Source organism: Tachyglossus aculeatus, chromosome 1, assembly GCF_015852505.1.
Source record: "Tachyglossus aculeatus isolate mTacAcu1 chromosome 1, mTacAcu1.pri, whole genome shotgun sequence".
Lineage (NCBI taxonomy): Eukaryota > Metazoa > Chordata > Mammalia > Monotremata > Tachyglossidae > Tachyglossus > Tachyglossus aculeatus.
The window spans coordinates 33,926,515-33,947,286 of NC_052066.1; the positions used below are offsets into that span (position 1 = coordinate 33,926,515).

The following is a 20,772-nucleotide window of genomic DNA, read 5'->3' on the forward strand; positions in this document are numbered from 1 at the left end:
AATGTGTCCAACCTGGTTAGCTTGTAGCTACCCCTGTGCTTAGTACAATGCCTGTCATAAAGCAAGCGTTTAAATAATACTATTAACCCCCCACCATGCCCTCAAGCATAAACACACAACCCGCCCTCTCCCACCCACCAAAATGCACCTGTGTTTTATAAGAAAATGAATTTAAAATTACCCTCTCTCTCAGCTTCTGCCATATACTTACCCTTGTCTCTTATTTAGGAAGTTTTGTCTTCTCTAATAATGAAAATAATAATAATAATAATTGTGATATTAATTAAGCCACGCTCGACTGGCCGCTTGATTTTAAGCCCTCTCTGGGCAGGGATCGTATCGACAAACTCATTTGTATCGCACTCTTCCCAAGCACATACATTAAGCACTCAATAAATATCACTGATTGACTGATTGACTGAAAGCACCGTACTAAGCATGGAGTAAAGGTCAGAAACATGATAATGCATGATAATTAGGTCAGAAACAGTCAGAAACAGGACTTAGTCATTCAATCAGTGGCATTTTTTGAGTGATTACTATGTGTAACATGCTGTAGGCACTTGGGAGAGTACAGTACAATAGAGGTAATAGACAGGATCCCTGTCCACAGGGACTCACAGTCTAAGCGGGGGAGAGAACAGGTATTTAATCTCCATATAACGTAAGAGGAAACTGAAGCACAGAGAAATGAAGCGACTTACCTGAGGTCACATAGGAGGCAAGATTAGAATCCAGCCTCCTGAATCTAAGGGCCATGCTCTTTCCACTAAGCCATGTTGCTTCCTTCCTAGCTGCCACTAGACTTCCTTTTCCAGTCTAGTACTCTCTGCTACGAGATCACTTTGTCATTTCTGGTTGTCTCTCAGTACTGGCTGTGGTAAGTTGGCCTTGATATTCAAAGATGAAGACAGTAAAGTTTTCCTATGGGGATATGTGAGGGTAAAAAAAAGCCAAAGGGAGTTAAAGTTTGACCACATTATGCCTCTGCACGGATCATCCTTTGAGTGTTCGTTAATTGCACCACTAGTACTGTTTTTTTTCTTTTACTTTTCTCTCTTAACAATCCTCTAGAAGCTTCTGCTTTTGAAGAGTCACTCCATTCTTGATTGCAGAGTGGCCTGCAGGTCTGTTTATCTGACACAGTTGCCTCCAGTTTTCAGCTGTGATGCCAGATTGTCTGAAACTCCACTTTACTACACCCCTAAAAAAAGCAAAAACTGTTCTCCTCCCACTCTGAGGAGTCTGAGAATTCTTCTCTTCAAGAACTGCTTATTTACTTTCTTTAACATTCTTTTTTCTCTGTGGATTCTGTTAATCAATGCTGTCCATGACTCATTGTTTCTGTTCTTTATCTTTCCCCTCCAACTGTGAACCCTATGTGGTACAGAAAAGGTGTCTGATATGATTACTCTGCTTTTACCCTAGCACTTAGCATATTGCTCAAACCAGGAAAATGCTTAATGAATAGCTTGACTCCTTAAAAATTTCCGGTCTCCCTTGTTCTTATCAGCTTATGATTTAGCAGCTGTTTGGGTATCCTATTGTCACCAATTCTCCATTCAACAAAGTACTGTTAAGGGGAAAATAGCTTCAGTGCTATTTGATGACTTCATTCCAGGGTTTGTTGTTTGTGATCTTATCTTGCCTCTTGATGTTGAGTATAGGCCATAAATTTCTCTGATGGAATTGCTTAAGGAGTCATTTGTGGTTTTGTAGTGGATTTAGGTCTCGTTAGTGTAGAAAAACTTGGATAATATTATAGCTCTGTAACCTGTCTCTCTTGAATGTATATTCATAGTGCGCAGCAAATATGTCTGCTATATCATTGTGTTATACTCTCCCAAGCACTTAGTACAGTCTTCTGTACATAGTAAGCACTCAATAAATATGATTGATTGATTGGCCTTTAAATAATAATAATTGCAGTATATATTAAACAATTATGATGTGGTAAGCACTGAGATAGACACAAGATAATCAGGTGGGACACAGTCTTTGTCCCACATGGGGTTCAAACTCTAAGTAGAAGGGAGAACAGGTATTTATTTCCCATTTTGCAGATGAGGAAACCGAGGCCCAGTGAAGTGACTTGTCCAAGGTCACACAGCAGGCAAGTGGTGGCGGTGGAATTAGAACCCAGGTCCTCTGGCTCCTAGACCTACGCTTTTTCCAAGAGGCCAAGCTGCTTCTCCACGTCTAAAGACTGATGCTACCTTATTACTGCATATTCCAGGTTTCCAAAAATATCTACAGACTTTACAGAATAGCATTCGATTTCCTCATTTGTTGTCAAACTGTGGGCCTTCTAGGTAACAGAATTTGGTGATGGTATTTAGTTCTGCGTTGACACTGAGAACCTTTATTTCATTCATTCATTCAATCATATTTATTGAGTGCTTACTGTGTGCAGAGCACTATACTAAGCATTTGGGAAGTACAAATCGGCAACATATAGAGAGGGTATCTACCCAACAACGGGCTCACAGTCTACAAGGGGGAGATAGACAACAAAACAAAACAAGTAGACAGGTGTCAATACAATCAGAATAAATAGAATTATAGCTATATACACATCATTAATAAAATAGAGTAATGAATTTGTACAAATAAAATGAATAGAGTAATAAATATGTACAAATATATACAAGTGCTGTGGGGAGGGGAAGGAGGTAGGGCTGAAGGAGGGAGGGGGACGATGGGGAGGGAAAGAGGAGGAGGAGAGGAAAAAAGTAGGGGGTCTCCTGGAGGAGGTGAGCTCTCAGTAGGGCTTTGAAGGGAAGAAGAGAGCTAGTTTGGCAGATGTGTAGAAGTAGGGCATTCCAGGCCAGAGGTAGGACGTGGGCCAGGGGCCGATGGCAGGACAGGTGAGAACAAGGCACAGTGAGGAAGTTAGCAGCAGAGGAGTGGAGGGTGTGGGCTGGGCTGGAGAAGGAGAGAAGGGAGGCGAGGTAGGACGGGGCAAGGGGATGGAGATCCTTGAAGCCACGAGTGAGCAGTTTTTGCTTGATTCATAGGTTGACAGGCAGCCACTGGAGACTTTTGAGGAGGGGAGTGACATGACCAGAACATTTCTGTACAGAGATAATCCGGGCAGCAGAGTGAAGTATAGACTGAAGTGAGGAGAGACAGGAGGATGGGAGATCAGAGAGGAGGCTGATGCTGTAATCCACTTGGGATAGGATGAGAGATTGAACTAGCAAGGCAATGGTTTGGATGGAGAGGAAAGGGTGATCTTGGCGATGTTGTGGAGGTGAGACTGGCAGGTTTTGGTGACACATTGCTATGTGTGGGGTAAATGAGAGAGCAGAGTCGAGGATGACACCAAGTTTGTGGGCTCATGAGACAGGAAGAATGGTAGTGCCATCCACAGTAAAGGGAAAGTCAGGGAGAGGACAGGGTTTGGGAGTGAAGATAAGGAGCTCAGCCTTGGACATGTTTAGTTTTAGATGGAGGGCAGACATCCAGATGGAGGTGTCCTGAAGTCAGGAGGAGACATGAGCCTGGAGGGAGGGAGAGAGAGAGCAGGGGTAGAGATGTAGATTTGGGTGTTATCAGAATAGAGATGATAGTTGAAGCCGTGGAAGTGAATGAGTTCACCAAGGGAGTGAGTGTAGATAGAGAACAGAAGGGAACCAAGAACTGACCCTTGAGGAACCCCTACATTAAGGGGATGGGAGGGGGAGGAGGAGTCCATGAAGGAGACTGAGAATGAACGGCCAGAGAGATAAGAGGAGAACCAGGAGAGAAGGAGTCTGTGAAGCCAAAGTTGGATAGCACATTGAAGAGAAGGGGGTGATCCACAGTGTCGAAGGCAGCTGAGAGGTCGAGGAGGATTAGGATAGAGTAGGAGCCATGGGAATTGGCAAGAAGAAGGTCACTGGTGACCTCTGAGAGAGCAGTTTCAGTGGAGTATAGGGGATGGAAGCCAGATTGGAGGGGGTCTAGGAGAGAGTTGGCGTTGAGGAATTCGAGGCAGCGAGTGTAGATGACTCATTCTAGGAGTTTAGAAAGGAAGGGTAGGAGGGAGATAGGGCAATAACTAGAAGGAGCAGTGGGGTCGAGAGTGTTTTTTTCAGGATCGGGGAGACATGGGCATGTTTGAAAGCAGAAGGGAAGGAACCAGTGGAGAGTGAGAGGTTGAAGATGGAAGTTAAGGAGGGGAGGAGGAAGGGGCGAGAGTTTTCATAGGATGATGATGGCGGTGGTTGTTCCGGATGGTCACCAAGTCGCTGGGTGACTAAAGAATTAGTCAGACAGCATGTGACTGCTGAAAGTTTTAATAAAGTTTTATTGGTAAGGCCAAAGACTGAATAGGGGGTAACGCACCCGGCGGGCTCATTTCCTTAAGGGAAAAGGCCCCGAGTGCCCGATACAATGGGCTTATATACTGCTGTTGCTGATCACAGTGATTGGTAGATTTGAAAACAGTGGGGACTGGATTGGTGCAGATTTGGTACAGATTTGGTGCAGAGCTGGGTGGAGTCCATCACCTTATTTGGTTTGGTTCCTGGACCCAGCCAGTGGGCTGCAGGGTCGCAGGCCCATACCAGATATGGCAACAGAACCGTGCACATTCAAACAATATCTGCAACCTTTCCATGGTGCATGAGGGGCCCCCATCAATGAGCAGGAATGGGGTCTGTAGCACAGGTGGATGGGTGGGCACTTAAGAGGAGGGAGAAGATCTTATCTGAAGATACTGCTGGGAAAGATGGGAAAGTAATGGAGAGGGTTGAGAGCTGGGGCGGGGGTGGTGGTGGAGAAGGGGGAGGGGTGACTTTGGGGAGCTCATTCATTCATTCATTCATTCAATCATATTTATTGAGTGCTTACTTTGTGCAGAGCACTGTACTAAGTGCTTGGGAAGTACAAGTCGGCAACATATAGAGACGGTCCCTGTGCAACAATGGGCTCACAGTATAGAAGAGGGAGACAAACAACAAAACAAAACATGTAGACAGGTGAGCTCAGACCTGATGGTGTTAATTTTATTAATGAAGTAGGTGGCCAGATCATTGGGGGTGAGGGATGGGGGAGGGAGAGGAACACGAGGCCTGAGGAGGGAGTTAAATGTCTGGAACAGCTGAAGGGGTGATGGGCATGGGTGTCAATAGGGGAAGAAAAATAGTTTTGCCTGGCAGAAGAGAGGGCAGAATTAAGGCAGGATAAATTTAAGGTGAACAAGGTTGGCTTAGTGTTTAGACTTTCGCCAGCAGCAATCAGCAGCATATAAAGGTTTCTCTAGTGCAGGCTGATACATTTACTTCTGTTTTCTTCCCATATATCAGGCCATAGTGCTCGGTGAATTTAGCATTCTATATGATAAGGAAGAACTTGACTATTGGAGCAGCATAGACCTCATTAGATGTGTCATCAGATCCAAGTGTTTTGCCAATGGTAAATAATAATGTTGGCGTTTGTTAAGCGCTTACTATATGCAAAGCACTGTTCTAAGCGCTGGGGGGATGCAAAGTGATCAGGTTGTCCCACGTGGGGCTCACAGTCTTAATCCCCATTTTACAGATGAGGTAACCGAGGCTCAGAGAAGCTAAGTAACTTGCCCAGGGTCACACAGCAGACATGTGGTAGAGCCAGGATTCAAACCCATGACCTCTGACTCCAAAGCCCGTGCTCTTCCCATTGAGCCACCCTGGTAGACTGACCCTCTGGGTTCTGGCTACTGGCTCTATTATCCCAGCTCCACCACTTGTCTGCTGTGGGACGATGGGCAAGTCATTTCACTTCTCTGGGCCTCAGTTTCCTCATCTGAAAAATGGGGCTGAAGACTGAGAGCCCTATGAGGGACAGGAACTGTGTCCAACCCGATTTGCTTGTATCCACCCCAGCGCTTAATACAGTGCCTGGGACACCGTAAGTGCTTAACAAATACCAGAATTATTATTATTATTATTATTATTATTATTACCTGAAAAATGGCTGAAAGTACACATTTAGGTTTCATTGTTGGCTGAAACGCTGGTAATGGCCATGTCTGTGGCAATCATCGAGCCTGGGGTGGGAGAGGGTGGGTGTGGGACATGTGAGGACAGCACAGGGAGCCAGCATTGGCAGCAAAGAAGAAATAAGGCGTAAAGGATAGAGCAAGGGGCTGGGAGTCAGACGACCACGGGTTCTAATCCTGACTCCTCCACATGTTTGCTGTGTGACCTTGGGAAAGCCACTTCACTTCTCTGTGCCTCAGTTACCTCATCTGGAAAATGGGGATCGAGACTGTGAGCCCTACAGGCGACAGGGACCATGTCCAACCTGATTTGCTTGTATCCATCCCAGTGCTTAGTACAGTGCTCAGCACATAAGTGCTTAACAAATACTATTAGTATTATTATTAATAAGAATAAGAGCTAGAACATCAACATCAGCTCTCCTTCCCCCTGTACCGGCAACACAATCACCACGGCTCCCTTGGTCCCTTTCCCTGCTGCTACCGCTGCCCTAGAGTTATTCTCAAAGAAGTGGGTCCCAGCCAGAAATGCACAAAGGGTGACCAGGTGGAATCCTCAGGGGAGCGCTCAGCCCATGCAGAGAATAGTGGTGAGGACACGACAGTGCCCAGCGCTTAGCACAGTGCTTGGCACATAGTGCTTAACAAATACCATCATTATAATAATAACAATAATAATGACAGAATTTGTTAAGTGCTTAGTATGTGTCAAGCACTGTTTTAAGCTCTGGAGTAGATACAAATTAAGCAGTTTGGACACAGTCCCTGACCCACAAGGGGCTCACGGCCTTAATCCCCATTTTACAGATGAGGTAACCAAGGCATAGAGAAGTTAAGTGACTTGCCCAAGGTCGCACAGCAGATGAGTGGAGGAACTGGGATTAGAACCCGGGTCCTTCTGACTCCTGGACCCATGTTCTACCCACTTCTCTGAAGTAGCATGGCTGAGAAGCAGCGTGGCTCAGTGGAAAGAGCCCGGGCTTTGGAGTCAGGGGTCAGGGGTTCAAATCCCGGCTCCGCCAGTTGTCAGCTGTGTGACTTTGGGCAAGTCACTTCACTTCTCTGCGCTTCCGTTACCTCATCTGTAAAATGGGGATGTAGACAGTGAGCCCCCCGTGGGACAACCTGATCACCTTGTAACCTCCCCAGCGCTTAGAACAGTGCTTTGCACATGGTAAGTGCTTTATAAATGCCATCATTATTATTAGTATCAGTTGGTAAAATTTCCCCTTACCTGTGCCTGCCTCTGCTGATGCTGTAGGCTCCTCACCCACCAGTTATCTTGGAAAATTTTGTGTGTGTGTGTGTGTGTGTGCGCATGTATGTATGTACCCTTCTAGACTGTGAGCCCACTGTTGGGTAAGGACCATCTCTATATGTTGCCATCTTGTACTTCCCAAGCGCTTAGTACAGTGCTCTGCACACAGTAAGCCCTCAATAAATACGATTGAATGAATGAATGAATGTGGAGTTCAGTCACTCTTTTTGGATGCCTATTGCCACCTTGTTTCTCTGCTTCCATCTATCTCTCTCCTTTCCTTTTCTGGATTTTTCTCCCCCTATTCTTGGGCCCCGTCCCAATGGAAGCTTCGCTCGTCTCCATCCGATCCTACTTCGAGTTCCAGGAAATGCAAAGACTTCATTTCAAGATGCTACTACAGGTGGGAAGTGTATGTGGGAGAGAGGTAGAAGGCATGCAAGAGAGATGACTAGACACCCACCCGAGAGAAGCAGCTTGGCTTGGTGGATAGAACACGGGCCTCAGAATCAGAAAGTCATGGGTTCTAATCCTGGCTCTGCCACTTGTCTGTTGTGTGACCTTGGGCAAGCCACTTTCCTTCTCTGGGCCTCAGTTACCTCATCTGTAAAATGGCAATTAAGAATGTGAGCCCTATTGGAACAGGGACTACGTTATACCTATTCCAGTGCTTAGAATAATAATAATAATGGTATTTGTGAAGCGCTTACTAAGTGCCAAGCACTGTTGTAAGAGCTGAGGGAGATACAAGGTAATCAGGTTGTCCCACGTGGGGCTCACAGTCTTAATTTACCCCATTTTACAGATGAGGTAACTGAGTCACAGAGAAGTTAAATGACTTGCCCAAAGTCACACAGCTGAAAACAGTGCTTGGGACAACAGTAAGCACTTAACAGGTACTATAATAATAATAATTATTATTATAAGGAAGGACTGGGGACAGACGATGGAAGGCATGTGCATGAAAGACTCCCTTGAAGAGAAAACATGATGGAGCTAAGCTAAGGTGGGAGGAGACTCAAATCTAGACATTTCCCTGACCTCTTTCATTCATTCATTCATTCATTCATTCATTCATTCATTCAGTCGTATTAATTGTACGACTCCTCACTGTACCTCGTTCTCGCCTCTCCCGCCGTCGACCCCCGGCCCACGTCATCCCCCGGGCCTGGAATGCCCTCCCTCTGCCCCTCCGCCAAGCTAGCTCTCTTCCTCCCTTCAAGGCCCTGCTGAGAGCTCACCTCCTCCAGGAGGCCTTCCCAGACTGAGCCCCTTCCTTCCTCTCCCCCTCGTCCCCCTCTCCATCCCCCCATCTTACCTCCTTCCCTTCCCCACAGCACCTGTATATATGTATATATGGTTGTACATATTTATTACTCTATTTATTTATTTATTTATTTTACTTGTACATTTCTTTCCTATTTATTTTATTTTGTTGGTATGTTTGGTTTTGTTCTCTGTCTCCCCCTTCTAGACTGTGAGCCCACTGTTGGGTAGGGACTGTCTCTATGTGTTGCCAATTTGTACTTCCCAAGCGCTTAGTACAGTGCTCTGCACATAGTAAGCGCTCAATAAATACGATTGATTGATTGATCGATTGATTGATTGAGCGCTTACTGTGTGCAGAGCTCTGTACTAAGCACTTGGGAAGTACAAATTGGCAACATATAGAGATGGTCCCTACCCAACAATGGGCTCACAGCCTAGAAGGGGGAGACAGACAACAAAACTTACTTGTACATATCTATTCTATTCTATTCTATTTATTTATTTATTTATTTATTTATTTATTTATTTATTTTTTTACTTTGTTAGTATGTTTGGTTTTGTTCTCTGTCCCCCTTTTAGACTGTGAGCCCACTGTTGGGTAGGGACTGTCTCTATATGTTGCCAACTTGTACTTCCCAAGCGCTTAGTACAGTGCTCTGCACAGAGTAAGCGCTCAATAAATATGATTGATGATGATGATGAACAAAACAAAACATGTGGTCAGGTGTCAAGTCATCGGAATAAATAGAGGTAAAGCTAGATGCACATCCCAAATCCCCTCAGCCCAATTCTCTCTCCAGTGCTTCTCCAACAAGCAGTAGGGTGGATTGACTGGACAGAAACCTTTCATTCTTGCCCAGGAATTTCCGATAACCACGCACAATATTGGTCGGATAGCATATTAAATCAAGCAGTGTTTTCTAGGTCACTGATGAAAAGAAGAGGACAGATAGTCTTATTGGAACCCACTAAGTCCTTTCCTTGATGGAGAAGAAATAACTTTGAAATGGAAGCAGAGGAGAGGCTTTTAGGGCAGTCCAGGATCTGAAGGCTGACCTAAGTACCAGGAAATTGACAGAATGATTTTTTCAGATAGAAACTATTCTATTCCCGAATAGGAATAGAAAGAGCCCTGGGGGGCAGGAACCGGGTCTGCAAGGATGGAGCACATCAAACTAATTGGAACAATTTTTCAAAAGGTTTGGGATGTAGGTCCTTGATGGGTATTTTTCGCGTATTTCAGAAAGGCTTAAAATACACTGAAGAACAAGCTAGTGAGATAAAAAAAAATAAGGGATGGTGATCAATAGTGAGTACTTAGTAGAACAGCTCCAGTCAGTGAATTTAGTTGAGAACAGAGATGTTCATTCATTCAATCATATTAATTGAGCACTTACTATGTGAAGAGCACTGTACTAAGCTCTTGGGAGAGTATACTATAACAATAAACGGACACATTCCCTGCCCAAATTGAGTTTACAGTCTCTAATGGGATGAATAGGCCACATGAGAGTGAGTCATACTTAAGGATTAAATGTTGTTGACCTGGACTCATTCTCTTCTGTGGATAACAGTTGGTAATTAATAGATACCACTGATTGATTGTACTCCACCAGTTGTTAATGGAGTATAATCAATCAATGGCATTTATTCATCCATCCATTCATTCATTCATTTGTATTTATTGATTTCTTACTGTGTGCAGAGCACTATACTAAGCACTTGGGAGAGTACAGCAGTGTGGCATAGTGGATAAAGTCCAGGCTTAGGAGTCACAGGATGTGCGATCTAATCCCGGCTCTGCCACTTGCCCGCTGTGTGACCTTGGGCAAGTCACTTCACTTCTCTGTACCTCAGTTACCTCATCTGTAAAATGGGGATTGAAACAGTGAGCCCCATGTGGGACATCCTGATTACCCTGTATCTACCCCAATGCTTAGAACAGTGCTTGGCACATAGTAGGTGCTTAACAAATATCATTTATTATTATTAATATTATTATTATTATAGTATAACAATAAACAGATACATCTCCTGTCCACAACAAGCTTACAGTCTAGGAGGCCTTCCCAGACTGAGCCCCTTCCTTCCTCTCCCCCTCCTCCCCATCCCCCCACCTTACCTCCTTCCCCTCCCCACAGCACCTGTATATGTGTATATATGTTTGCACATATTTATTACTCTATTTTATTTGTACTTATCTATTCTATTCATTTTATTTTGTTAATATGTTTTGTTTTGTTGTCTGTCTCCCCCTTCTAGACTGAGCGCCCGCTGTTGGGTAGGGACCGTCTCTATATGTTGCCAACTTGTACTTCCCAAGTGCTTAGTACAGTGCTCTGCACATAGTAAGCGCTCAATAAATGCAATTGAATGAATGAATTGAATGAATAGAAGGGGAGACAGACGTTAATATAAATAAATAAATGATAGGTATAAACATAAGTGCCGTGGGTCTGGGACGGTGGGATGGATGAAGAGAACAATTCAGGGTGATGTAGAAGGGAGAGGGAAAAGAGGATAGGAGGGCTTAGCAGAAGGAAATGTATCTTCAATAAGGCTTTGAATTGGGGGAGAGCAATTATTTGTCTGCCATGAGGAGGGAGGCAGAATGTGGGTGAGGGTTTGGTGGCAAGAATGATGTAATCGATGTACAGTAAGATTAAAACTAGAGGAACGAAGTGTGCCAGCTGGGTTGTAGTAGGACAGTAGCGAAGTGAGGTAGGAGGGGGCAAAGTGATTGAGTTCTTTAAGGCCATTCGTGAGGAGTTTTTGCCCTTTCACGGTCACACCTAGAGTTTTCAGTCCTCTACCAGTCTCGACTATGGGAGGGAGAGTCAAGCAGAGGCCTACTTATTCCATTCCTCAATTGGGTAGTGGCTAGCAAGTGGAAGGCAATCTGCTACAAGTCAAAACTCACCCATGCTGGGCAGCAGCCGCATAGGAGAGAGTCAAGGGCCAAGGCTCGAGTTTACTGTGCAGAAGGTGGCAATGGAAACCACTTCTGGATTTTTACCAAGAAAACTCTCCGGATACACTACCAGAACAATCGCAGATGGAGAGCGGGGCGTTCTGGGGGAGAAGTGTCCGTGATGTCGCTATGGGTCGGAAACGACTCGACGGCATAAGAGAAGACAAGAGAAGAGGAGTTTTTATTTGATGTGGAGGTAGACTGGAACCACTGGAGGTTTTTGAGGAGTGGTGGAACATAGTCTGAACTTTTTTGTAGGAAAATGATCTGGGCAGCAGAATGGGGAATGGACTGGAGAGGGAGAGACAGGAGGCAGGGAGGTTAACAAGGAGGCTTATACAATAATCATGGTGGGATAGGATCTCTATATGTTGCCGACTTGTACTTCCCAAGTGCTTAGTACAGTGCTCTGTACACAGTAAGTACTCAATAAGTATGATTGAATGAATATTTAGGGCAGCAGAATGATAGCTCTTTTTACCCCACTCCCGCCCTGCTCCCCTCGCAGTACTTGAGTATTTGTAAATTCTCACTTTTGCCTGCTTAACCCTAACACCCCATTTCTCCACTTCCATTTTATCGCCAGAGTGAAAATCTTCCTCAGGGTCTCAGCCCGCACTGTCTCACAAAACAGCAGCCTCCACATTGTCTCCCCCTTCTAGACTATGAGCCCACTGTTGGGTAGGGACTGTCTCTATATGTTGCCAACTTGTACTTCCCAAGCGCTTAGTACAGTGCTCTGCACACAGTAAGCGCTCAATAAATATGATTGAATGAAAGAATAAATGCTTGTATAGGATAAGGGATTGCAGTGAGTACAGCAAGAAACATCCTAAGGAACAGATTCAATCCCTGCTCTCCCTTCTACTTAGTGTGAGCCCACTGTTGGGTAGGGACCATCTCTATATGTTGCCAACTTGTACTTCCCAAGCACTTAGTACAGTGCTCTGCACACAGTAAGCGCTCAATAAATAAGATTGAATGAATGTAACATCCACGTGGGACCTGATGATTTTGTATTGACCCTAGCACTTGAGCACAATGCTTGGCACAGTCAGCCCTTAACAAATACCATAAAAAAAGTAAACAATAATAAAGTCAAAATAACAGTGAAAAGACAATCCCTGCTTTCAATATTATGATCTGATGAGGGAGACAGGCAGACACAAACTGTGTATTGTAATGCTAAAATTAGTTGATTTACAACTGTGATGCTACAGGAATGTAAGACTGTTTAGAAGAGACAAAAAAAGCAGAGGCAGCATGATTTTGAATTTCACGGATGCATACAGATATATGTAGATATATATCTCTGCCTGTATTTCCAGGATAAAGAATAGGATGGACCAGTAGCTAGCAGGTTGTCAGGCTCAATTGAGAGAAGGAGCAGAACAAACGGAAACTCATTCATTCAGGTCTCTAAACCAAAATAAAAAAAACAACAGTAAGGTGAGAGAGAAATTTAGTCTTCCAGGCTGAAAAGGTAATGATGCATGTCAGGCTTCCAATTACATTCTTGGAGAGTGTTTGGGGGATGGTATTTTGGGGACATAAAGGAAAGGTCTGTCTAGGATGAAATCCTTTTTACTTTGATGTTCAGAGAAGTTGAGGATTTGTAGATGGAAGACTGCTTCGGCAAACGTGACCTTAAACTGAAGAGTTTAAGATTCTTAAGAAAGAAAGGAAAATGAAGACTTGGGCTTCAAGAAAGCATAGGTGAATATAGGGGCGTGCATAGCCTAGTGGCAAGAGCACGGGCTTGGGAATCAGAGGCCGTGGGTTCTAATCCCGGCTCCGCACTTAGCTGCTGTGTGACTTTGGGCCAGTCACTTAACTTCTCTGTGCCTCAGTTACCTCAGCTGTAAAATGGGGATTGACTGTGAGCCCCACATGGGACTACTTGATTACCCTGTATCTACTCCAGCACTTAGAACAGTGCATGGCACATAGTAAGCGCTTAACAAATACCATAATTATACTGAATTGTACTTCCCAAGCATTTAGTATAGTGCCCTGCACACAGTAAATGCTCAATAAATATGATTGAATGAATATATGGTAATTTGGGAATAAAAAATTCAGCTAGTTATGTTTGCTAAATAGCAAGACTCACATGCGGCTCCCAAGCACTTAGTACAGTGCTCTGCACACAGGAAGTGCTCAATAAATATGAATAAGTGCTCTGCACACAGTAAATAAATATGAATGATTGATTGATTGAGAACAGGGAACTGATGCTTCATCCATTATTATTTTTTTCATTTAAATTATGGGACTAAATATTGGTCCAAGTATTAAACAGCCTATAATTTATGTTGGCAATATAAGTAAAATTACAGTCCATTAATAAGTTAATTTCAGTTAATCAATACTGAACTACATCACAGACTGAAGAACCAGACCTAAGTTAGGCCTTCTGTTTCTTGGGCAAGCGCATGGAAACTGTAACGCTTTCAAAGTGAAAAGAAGGAGTTTTGCATAGTAACTAGACCATGAAATACAAAACAACGAAGTGAGCCTTGTTCTGCACAGGTGGCTATACTTCACTGAGGTACACAGATATAAAAAATATTAACACATAGAGTAGTCCAAATCAATAATTGAAAGCCTAATTGAATAGTGAAGTGTGGAGTATGTTTAGAAATATGTTTACTAATGTTAGTGGGGGCTTTGGGTTTATATAATTTAGGATACTGGGAACTTATTCATTCATTCATTCAATTGTATTTATTGAGTGCTTACTCTGTGCAGAGCACTGTACTAAGCGCTTGGGAAGTATAAGTTGGCAACATATAGAGATGGTCCCTACTGAACAATGGGCTCACAGTCTAGAAGGGGGAGACAGACAACAAAGCAAAACATGTGAGGGAAGGCTTCTTGGAAGAGGTGGGATTTTGGGAGCATTTTGAATTTATTCATTCATTCAGTTGTATTTATTGAGCGCTTACTGGGTGCAGAGCACTGTACTAAGAGCTTGGGAAGTACAATTCAGCCTAAGCCAGGGAACAGCATAAGTGAGGCAATTGAGGTGGAAAATCTAAAATGCGTTCAGCTCGAAGATTGGCATGGAAGGAAGGAAGTTAGTCGTTCACTAGCAGATTCATTCATTCAATCGTATTTATTGAGCGCTTACTGTGTGCAGAGCACTGTACTATGCGCTTGGGAAGTACAAGTTGGCAACATATAGAGACGGTGCCTACCCAACAGGGGGCTCACAGCAGATGAAGAGAGCTGATAGGTGAAGCAGGGTGAGTTGGTAGAGAGCCTCGAAGCCCATCACCTGAGAAGCAGCATGGGTCAGTGGAAAGAGCCTGAGCTTTGGAGTCAGAAGTCATGGGTTCAAATCCCGACTCTGCCAATTGTCAGCTGTGTGACTTTGGGCAAGTCACTTCACTTCTCTGTGCCTCATCTGTAAAATGGGGATTAAGACTGTGTGCCCCCCCCCCCGTGGGACAACCTGATCACCTTGTAACATCCCCAGTGCTTAGAACAGTGCTCTGCACATAGTAAGCACTTAATAAATGCCATCATTATTATTATGACAAAGAGTTTTTGTTTGATAGTTTGATTTCATATTGCCACAGTTACTATGTTTGTTCATTCATTCGTATTTATTGAGTGCTTACTGTGTGCAGAGCACTGTAATTATCTGTGCTCAATTAAATAAGAGAGATGGCTTTGCCTTTTAAATGTGTCTCCTCTCAGTTTTTTTTTCTCCCATGCTCTCTTGGGATCATTTATTTCACTATCACCCCTGCCTGTAGCGTCTAGAATGTAAACTCGTCCTCTAGACTGTAAGCTCACTGTGGCCAGTGGATGTGTCTATTTATTGTTACATCATATTCTGCCAAGTGCTTAGTACAGTGCTCTGCCCACAGTAAGTGCTCAATAAATATGATTGGATGAATACTATGTCCACTAAATCAGCTTTTTCTCTTCTACCTGGAAGAATTGATTCTGCAATCCACACTTGAGTAGCTCCATACTTTACTGGAAAAGGGAAGGAAATGGCAGCCCTCTACTTTTAGAAGAGTTTACATTGAGAAGCAGCAAGGCTTAGCGGCAAAGAGCCCGGGCTTTGGAGTCAGAGATCATGGGTTCTAATCCCGGCTCTGCCACTTGTCAGCTGTGTGACCTTGGGCAAGTAATTTAACTGCTCTGGGCCTCAGTCACCTCATCTATAAAATGGGGATGAAGACTGTGAGCCCCATGTGGGACAACCTATCTTGTATCTACCCCAGCACTTAGGACAGTGCTTGGCACATAATAAGCGCTTAACAAATACCAACATTATTATTATTATGATTATTATTATTTGCCTCTTCAATACCACCATACAAGAATTTTAGACAGGTATTGTCTATTTTATATGCCCTGAATAGCATGAATTATGCTTTGAGTTCTTAATAATGTTTTAATACTGTCTTGTGGATAGCCACAAACTTGAAACCAATCAGCTACATTTATTGAGAGCTCACTGTTTGCAGAGCACTGTCATTCATTCATTCATTCAATCGCATTTGTTGAGCACTTACTGTGTGCAGAGCACTGTACTAAGCGCTTGGGAAGTACAAGTCGGCAGCATATAGAGATGGTCCCTACCCAATAACCGGCTCACAGTCTAGAAGGGGGAGACAGACAACAAAACAAAACATGAAGACACGTGTCAAAATCGTCAGAACGAATAGAATTTAAGCTATATGTCCATCATTAACAAAATAAATAGAATAGTAAATATGTACAAGTAAAATAGAGTAATAAATCTTTACAAATATATATACAAGTGCTATGGGGAGGGGAAGGAGGTAGGGCGGGGGGGATGGGGAGGAGGAGAGGAAAAAAGGGGCTCAGTCTGGGAAGGCCTCTTGGAGGAGGTGAGCTCTCAGTAGGGCTTTGAAGGGAGGAAGAGAGCTAGCGGCGGATGTGTGGAGGGAGGGCATTCCGGGCCAGGGGAAGGACGTGGGTTGGGGGTCGACGGCGGGACAGGCGAGTGTCCTAAGCGCTTGGGAGAATACAGCATAATTGATAGACCCATTCCCTGCCCACTAGAGACTGCAGACTGCAGAGAAAGTAGGTTAAGCAATAACTGGAATACTTATTTGGTTGTTCCTATTAAACTGGAAGCAAGTTCATTATTTATGGTGCTAATGCAGATGTTTTCCTTTATCTACTTTTCCAGGTGTTGAGGCTGTGGGCTATTCATCACCAGTTATCTCTACAGAAGATCTCTAGTTCTTTCCCAAAGAATCTGGAATTCCAAGGCCTTTTCCACTTTGATGAGGCCCACGGTCGACTTTTTATCTCATTTAATAACCAGCTAACATTTTTGGGAATGAAAACTGAGACCTCTAAAAGGATGACAAGTCATGAAAAAGCGGTCACTTGTGTGCTTTACAATTCTGTCCTCAAGCAGGTAACTTCTCTGGGAAATTGCTCAATTCTGCTGTCACTGGAAGGTCTTACTATTAAATTAATTTTAGGAAGTATAAATGTCAAACAGGACTCTGTTAAAGAAATATATTTACTATCAAGGTGCTTTTCTAAAATGACATGTTGCAGATTTGAATGGCGGGTTGGTTTCCAAGAAGCACTGATATGAAAAGATCCTACCATTTCAATTAAAACAAGCATTATGGGGATGCAAATAAAGCCACTTCACTGGAAATTGTTCTAAGCTCATCTTTGCTGAAGGGGAGTTTAGCCCCTGCTGCTATTTGTGACTGAACTTGGTTGCAAAATTCCTCTTTACATCCCATCCTACAGTATCCCCGGGGAACTTCTGAAATTTGCCTGAGCTGTGATTAGTGAGGATCTGTTTTGCCAGCACATTTTCTACAAGTGGTTCTCAGTGGCAGATCTGGATGCGTTCATCAAAAAATGATTCAGTTAAATGTAACGCCACTTGGTATGCAACATGAGTGTTGTTTGTCTTCCCGGTACTTTAACGATGCTCTGCAGCCTTTGGCATCGGGACATTACCTGCATCTCAATGAAGAGGCAAGGCTACTACACGGTGAAATGCTCCAGTGATAGAGGTTTACGAGTTGTAATCAAACTGCAGGTTTTTTCTGGAGATCGAAAGACAAGTCAGGCAGCTAGAGCATCTTATTGGGCAGCAAGACACAGGTTGTCTGGGATTTACTGGAAGCCATAGGCTCGCCTGATAGAAATGATTTGTTGCAGGCATAACAGTTTTGGCATGGCTTGAGTAATGTACAAAGCGACTATCTACCCAGCACTCAATTAAATAGTGACACCAACCTATTTTTCTGCAAAAGCTTTCAGATGTGTGTATAAATGGCTATTTCATATGTCTTCAAGCTGGAGAGAGATTTTGTTTCGAATAACTAACTTAGATCACTATTTAAAATATCCTGCTGTCCTTTCAAGATGAAACAAAATCCCTTCAGAAAATAATCGGTTTTTAATTCCACCCACGGGGATCCATTTTGTCATAAATGCTCTGCCCCGCTTTAGGCGAGAGGCCAACTTCATTTAGTTTCCGGTGGCCACCGAGACTAGTTGCTTCTTCTAGGGGAATGTTGTAGTAGTTCAAATCTTCAAGGGTAAAATGTGAGAATTATTACCTTCTTCAGTGATTTTCATCAGGCTACATAGACTATCGAGCAGTGTGATCTGATGGAAAGAGCAGGGTCTGGTAATCAGAGAACAAGGCTCTAATTCCAGTTCTGCCGCTTGGTCTGCTGGGTGACCTTGGGCAAGTCATTTGCATGGCTCAATGGAAAAAGCATGGGCTTTGGAGTCAGAGGTCATGGGTTCAAATCCCGGCTCCACCAATTGTGAGCTGTGTGACCTTGGGCAAGTCACTTAACTTCTCTGTGCCTCAGTTCCCTCATCTGGAAAATGGGGATTAAGACCGTGAGCCCCACATTGGACAACCTGATCACTTTGTATCCTCCCCAGCGTTTAGAACAGTGCTTTGCACATAGTACGTGCTTAACAAATGCCATTATTATTATTATTATTATTATTATCTTCTCTATGACTCAACTTCCATATCTGTAAAATGGGGATTATCTGTTTTCTCTTTCCCTTAGGCTGTGCACATCATGCAAGACAGTGACTATGTTCAAACTGATTATCTCGTACTTACTCCAATGCTTAGGGCAGTGCTTGGCATATGATAAGTACTTAAAACCTATTATTCATTCAATCATATTTACTGAGCACTTACTATGTGGAGAGCACTGTACTAAGTGCTTAGAAAGTACAGATCAGCAATAAAGAGAGACGATCCCTGCCCATAATGGGCTTACAGTCTAGAGGAGATAGACATCAAAACAAGTAAACAGACATCAATATAAATCAAGAATTTAGATATATACATATAGACATAAGTGTTGTGGGGCAGGGAGGGGGAATAACAAAGGGAGTGAGTCGAGGTGATGCAGAGGGAGGTGGAGCTGAGAAAAAGGGGGCTTAGTTTGGGAAGGCCTCTTGTAGAAGGTAAGCCTTCATTAGGGCTTTGAAGGTGGGGGAAGAGTGATTGTTTGGCAGATATAAGGAGGGAGGGTGTTCCAAGCTAGAGGTAAGACGTGGGCCTCGGGTCGACGGTGAGACAGCTAAGACCGAGGCACAATGAGGAGGTTAGCACCAGAAGAGTGGAATGTGTGGGCTGGGATGTAGAAGGAGAGAAGGGAGATGAGGTAAGAAGGGGCAAGGTGATGGAGAGCTTTGAAGCCAATAGTGAGGAGTTTTTGTTTGAGATGGAGGTTGATAGGCAACCACTGGAGATTTTTTTTTTTTGGTGGGGGTGACATGCCCTGAAAGTTTATTATTATTATTATTATGTTAGAGAGAGAAAGGACTACAAGCAATTGAGGAAACCTTGACTATTCCCTTGAGGAGCTTACCATCAAGTTGAAAAAAGAGAAGAGCAGATTTCAAAATTGACTGCACCTAGAAATATAGATGTTTCCTTGGGGAATGCATCTAGGTTAAATTACTCTGGGGATAGGTCCCAGTTTCTTCTTGCTCATTCAGAGAAGGCACTGCGGGGAAGGTGGGTTTTGAGTTCTGGTTTGAAGAATAAGTTAATTAGAGAAAGAAAGCATCAGCTCAAATTCCAGGAATTTAATCACTGCCTGATTCAGGGAAGTGAGAATCAATCCCTCAATCAATGCCATTTATTTACCACTTACTGTGTGCAGAATGCTACTAAACTCTTAAGAGGGTTTAATACAATAGAGTTGGTAGACATGATCCCTACCCACAGAGATCTTACAGTTTAGTTGGGGACACAGACAATAAAATAAGTTACAGGTAGGGAAAGTGGCAAAATAAGAAGAGAAGTGCATAACTGCTGTGGGGCTGGGGATGGAGTAAATATCAAAATGATTAAGTAGCATGGCCTAGTAGATGGAGCATGGGTCTTGGAGTCAGAAGGATCTGGATTCTAAACCTGGCTCTGCCGCTTGTCTGCTGTGTGACCTTGGGCAAGTAACTTCACTTCTCTGGGCCTCAGTTACCTCATCTGTAAAATGGGGATTTAGACTGTGAGGCCATTTTGTCCAACCCAATTACCTTGTATTTACCCCAGAACTTAGTACAGTGCCTGGCACATAGTAAGCACTTAACAAATACCACACTTATCTTTATTGTTATTATTAGGAGATATACACCCAAGTGCATACATTACTAGGTCTTTTCTTCCAAAGCCTTACCTTTACGCAACCTTAAATTGTTTGCATCTCCTTCTAGATCCTCCCAAATCCTAAATCCATCTTATTCATTTCTTACTCTCAACCAGAGATTTGACTTGATATCCTTGTCCTTTACCTAACCCTCTACTATTTCTGTCCATTTTAATAATCTAATTCAAAATTGTTCTCCCTGTTTCTTTAAAGCTCCGTGGCTACACTCCTGACTGAATAATAGCTTTTTGCCTTTCCCATTTCTATTTTTTTCCTTCCCTGGTTCTTTTATCTTGAATCTCATGATTTTTCCTTCTTCTGCTAGCCTTTAGCATTTTCTCTACAAATCGTTACTGTGTTTATTTCCCTACACTGTTTGGACTTCCTAGTCATACAAAGCACCACAGCTGAGCACTGACTAGTTATCTTATTCATTTCTGTTTTCTTTCTCTTCTCAGGAATGGGTATCCATCGACTCTCACCTTAAAAAAAGGAGGTGAAATCTAGGAATATTTTTGGATTCTCTTTTAATCCTGTTCACAATATTAGCTCCTTTAGTGTCACCAGAACACAATGGGGAGGAAATGGGGTGTGAAGTGCATGGATTAGAGCAGACATGGTGTGTCAGAATGCTCTGACCATTTCTATTGTATTT

The 20,772-nt window shown here is 43.4% G+C and overlaps 1 protein-coding gene across 1 annotated transcript in view; it reads left to right on the forward strand.

Moving 5' to 3' along the window:
- The window catches only part of WDR49 (WD repeat domain 49), a 195,608-nt gene that overhangs the window by 92,079 nt on the left and 82,757 nt on the right, over positions 1–20,772 (forward strand). Inside the window, exon 7 of the mRNA XM_038750316.1 lies at positions 16,643–16,876. Coding sequence (XP_038606244.1) covers positions 16,643–16,876 — 234 coding nt within the window. The remainder of the gene's footprint in view (positions 1–16,642; positions 16,877–20,772) is intronic.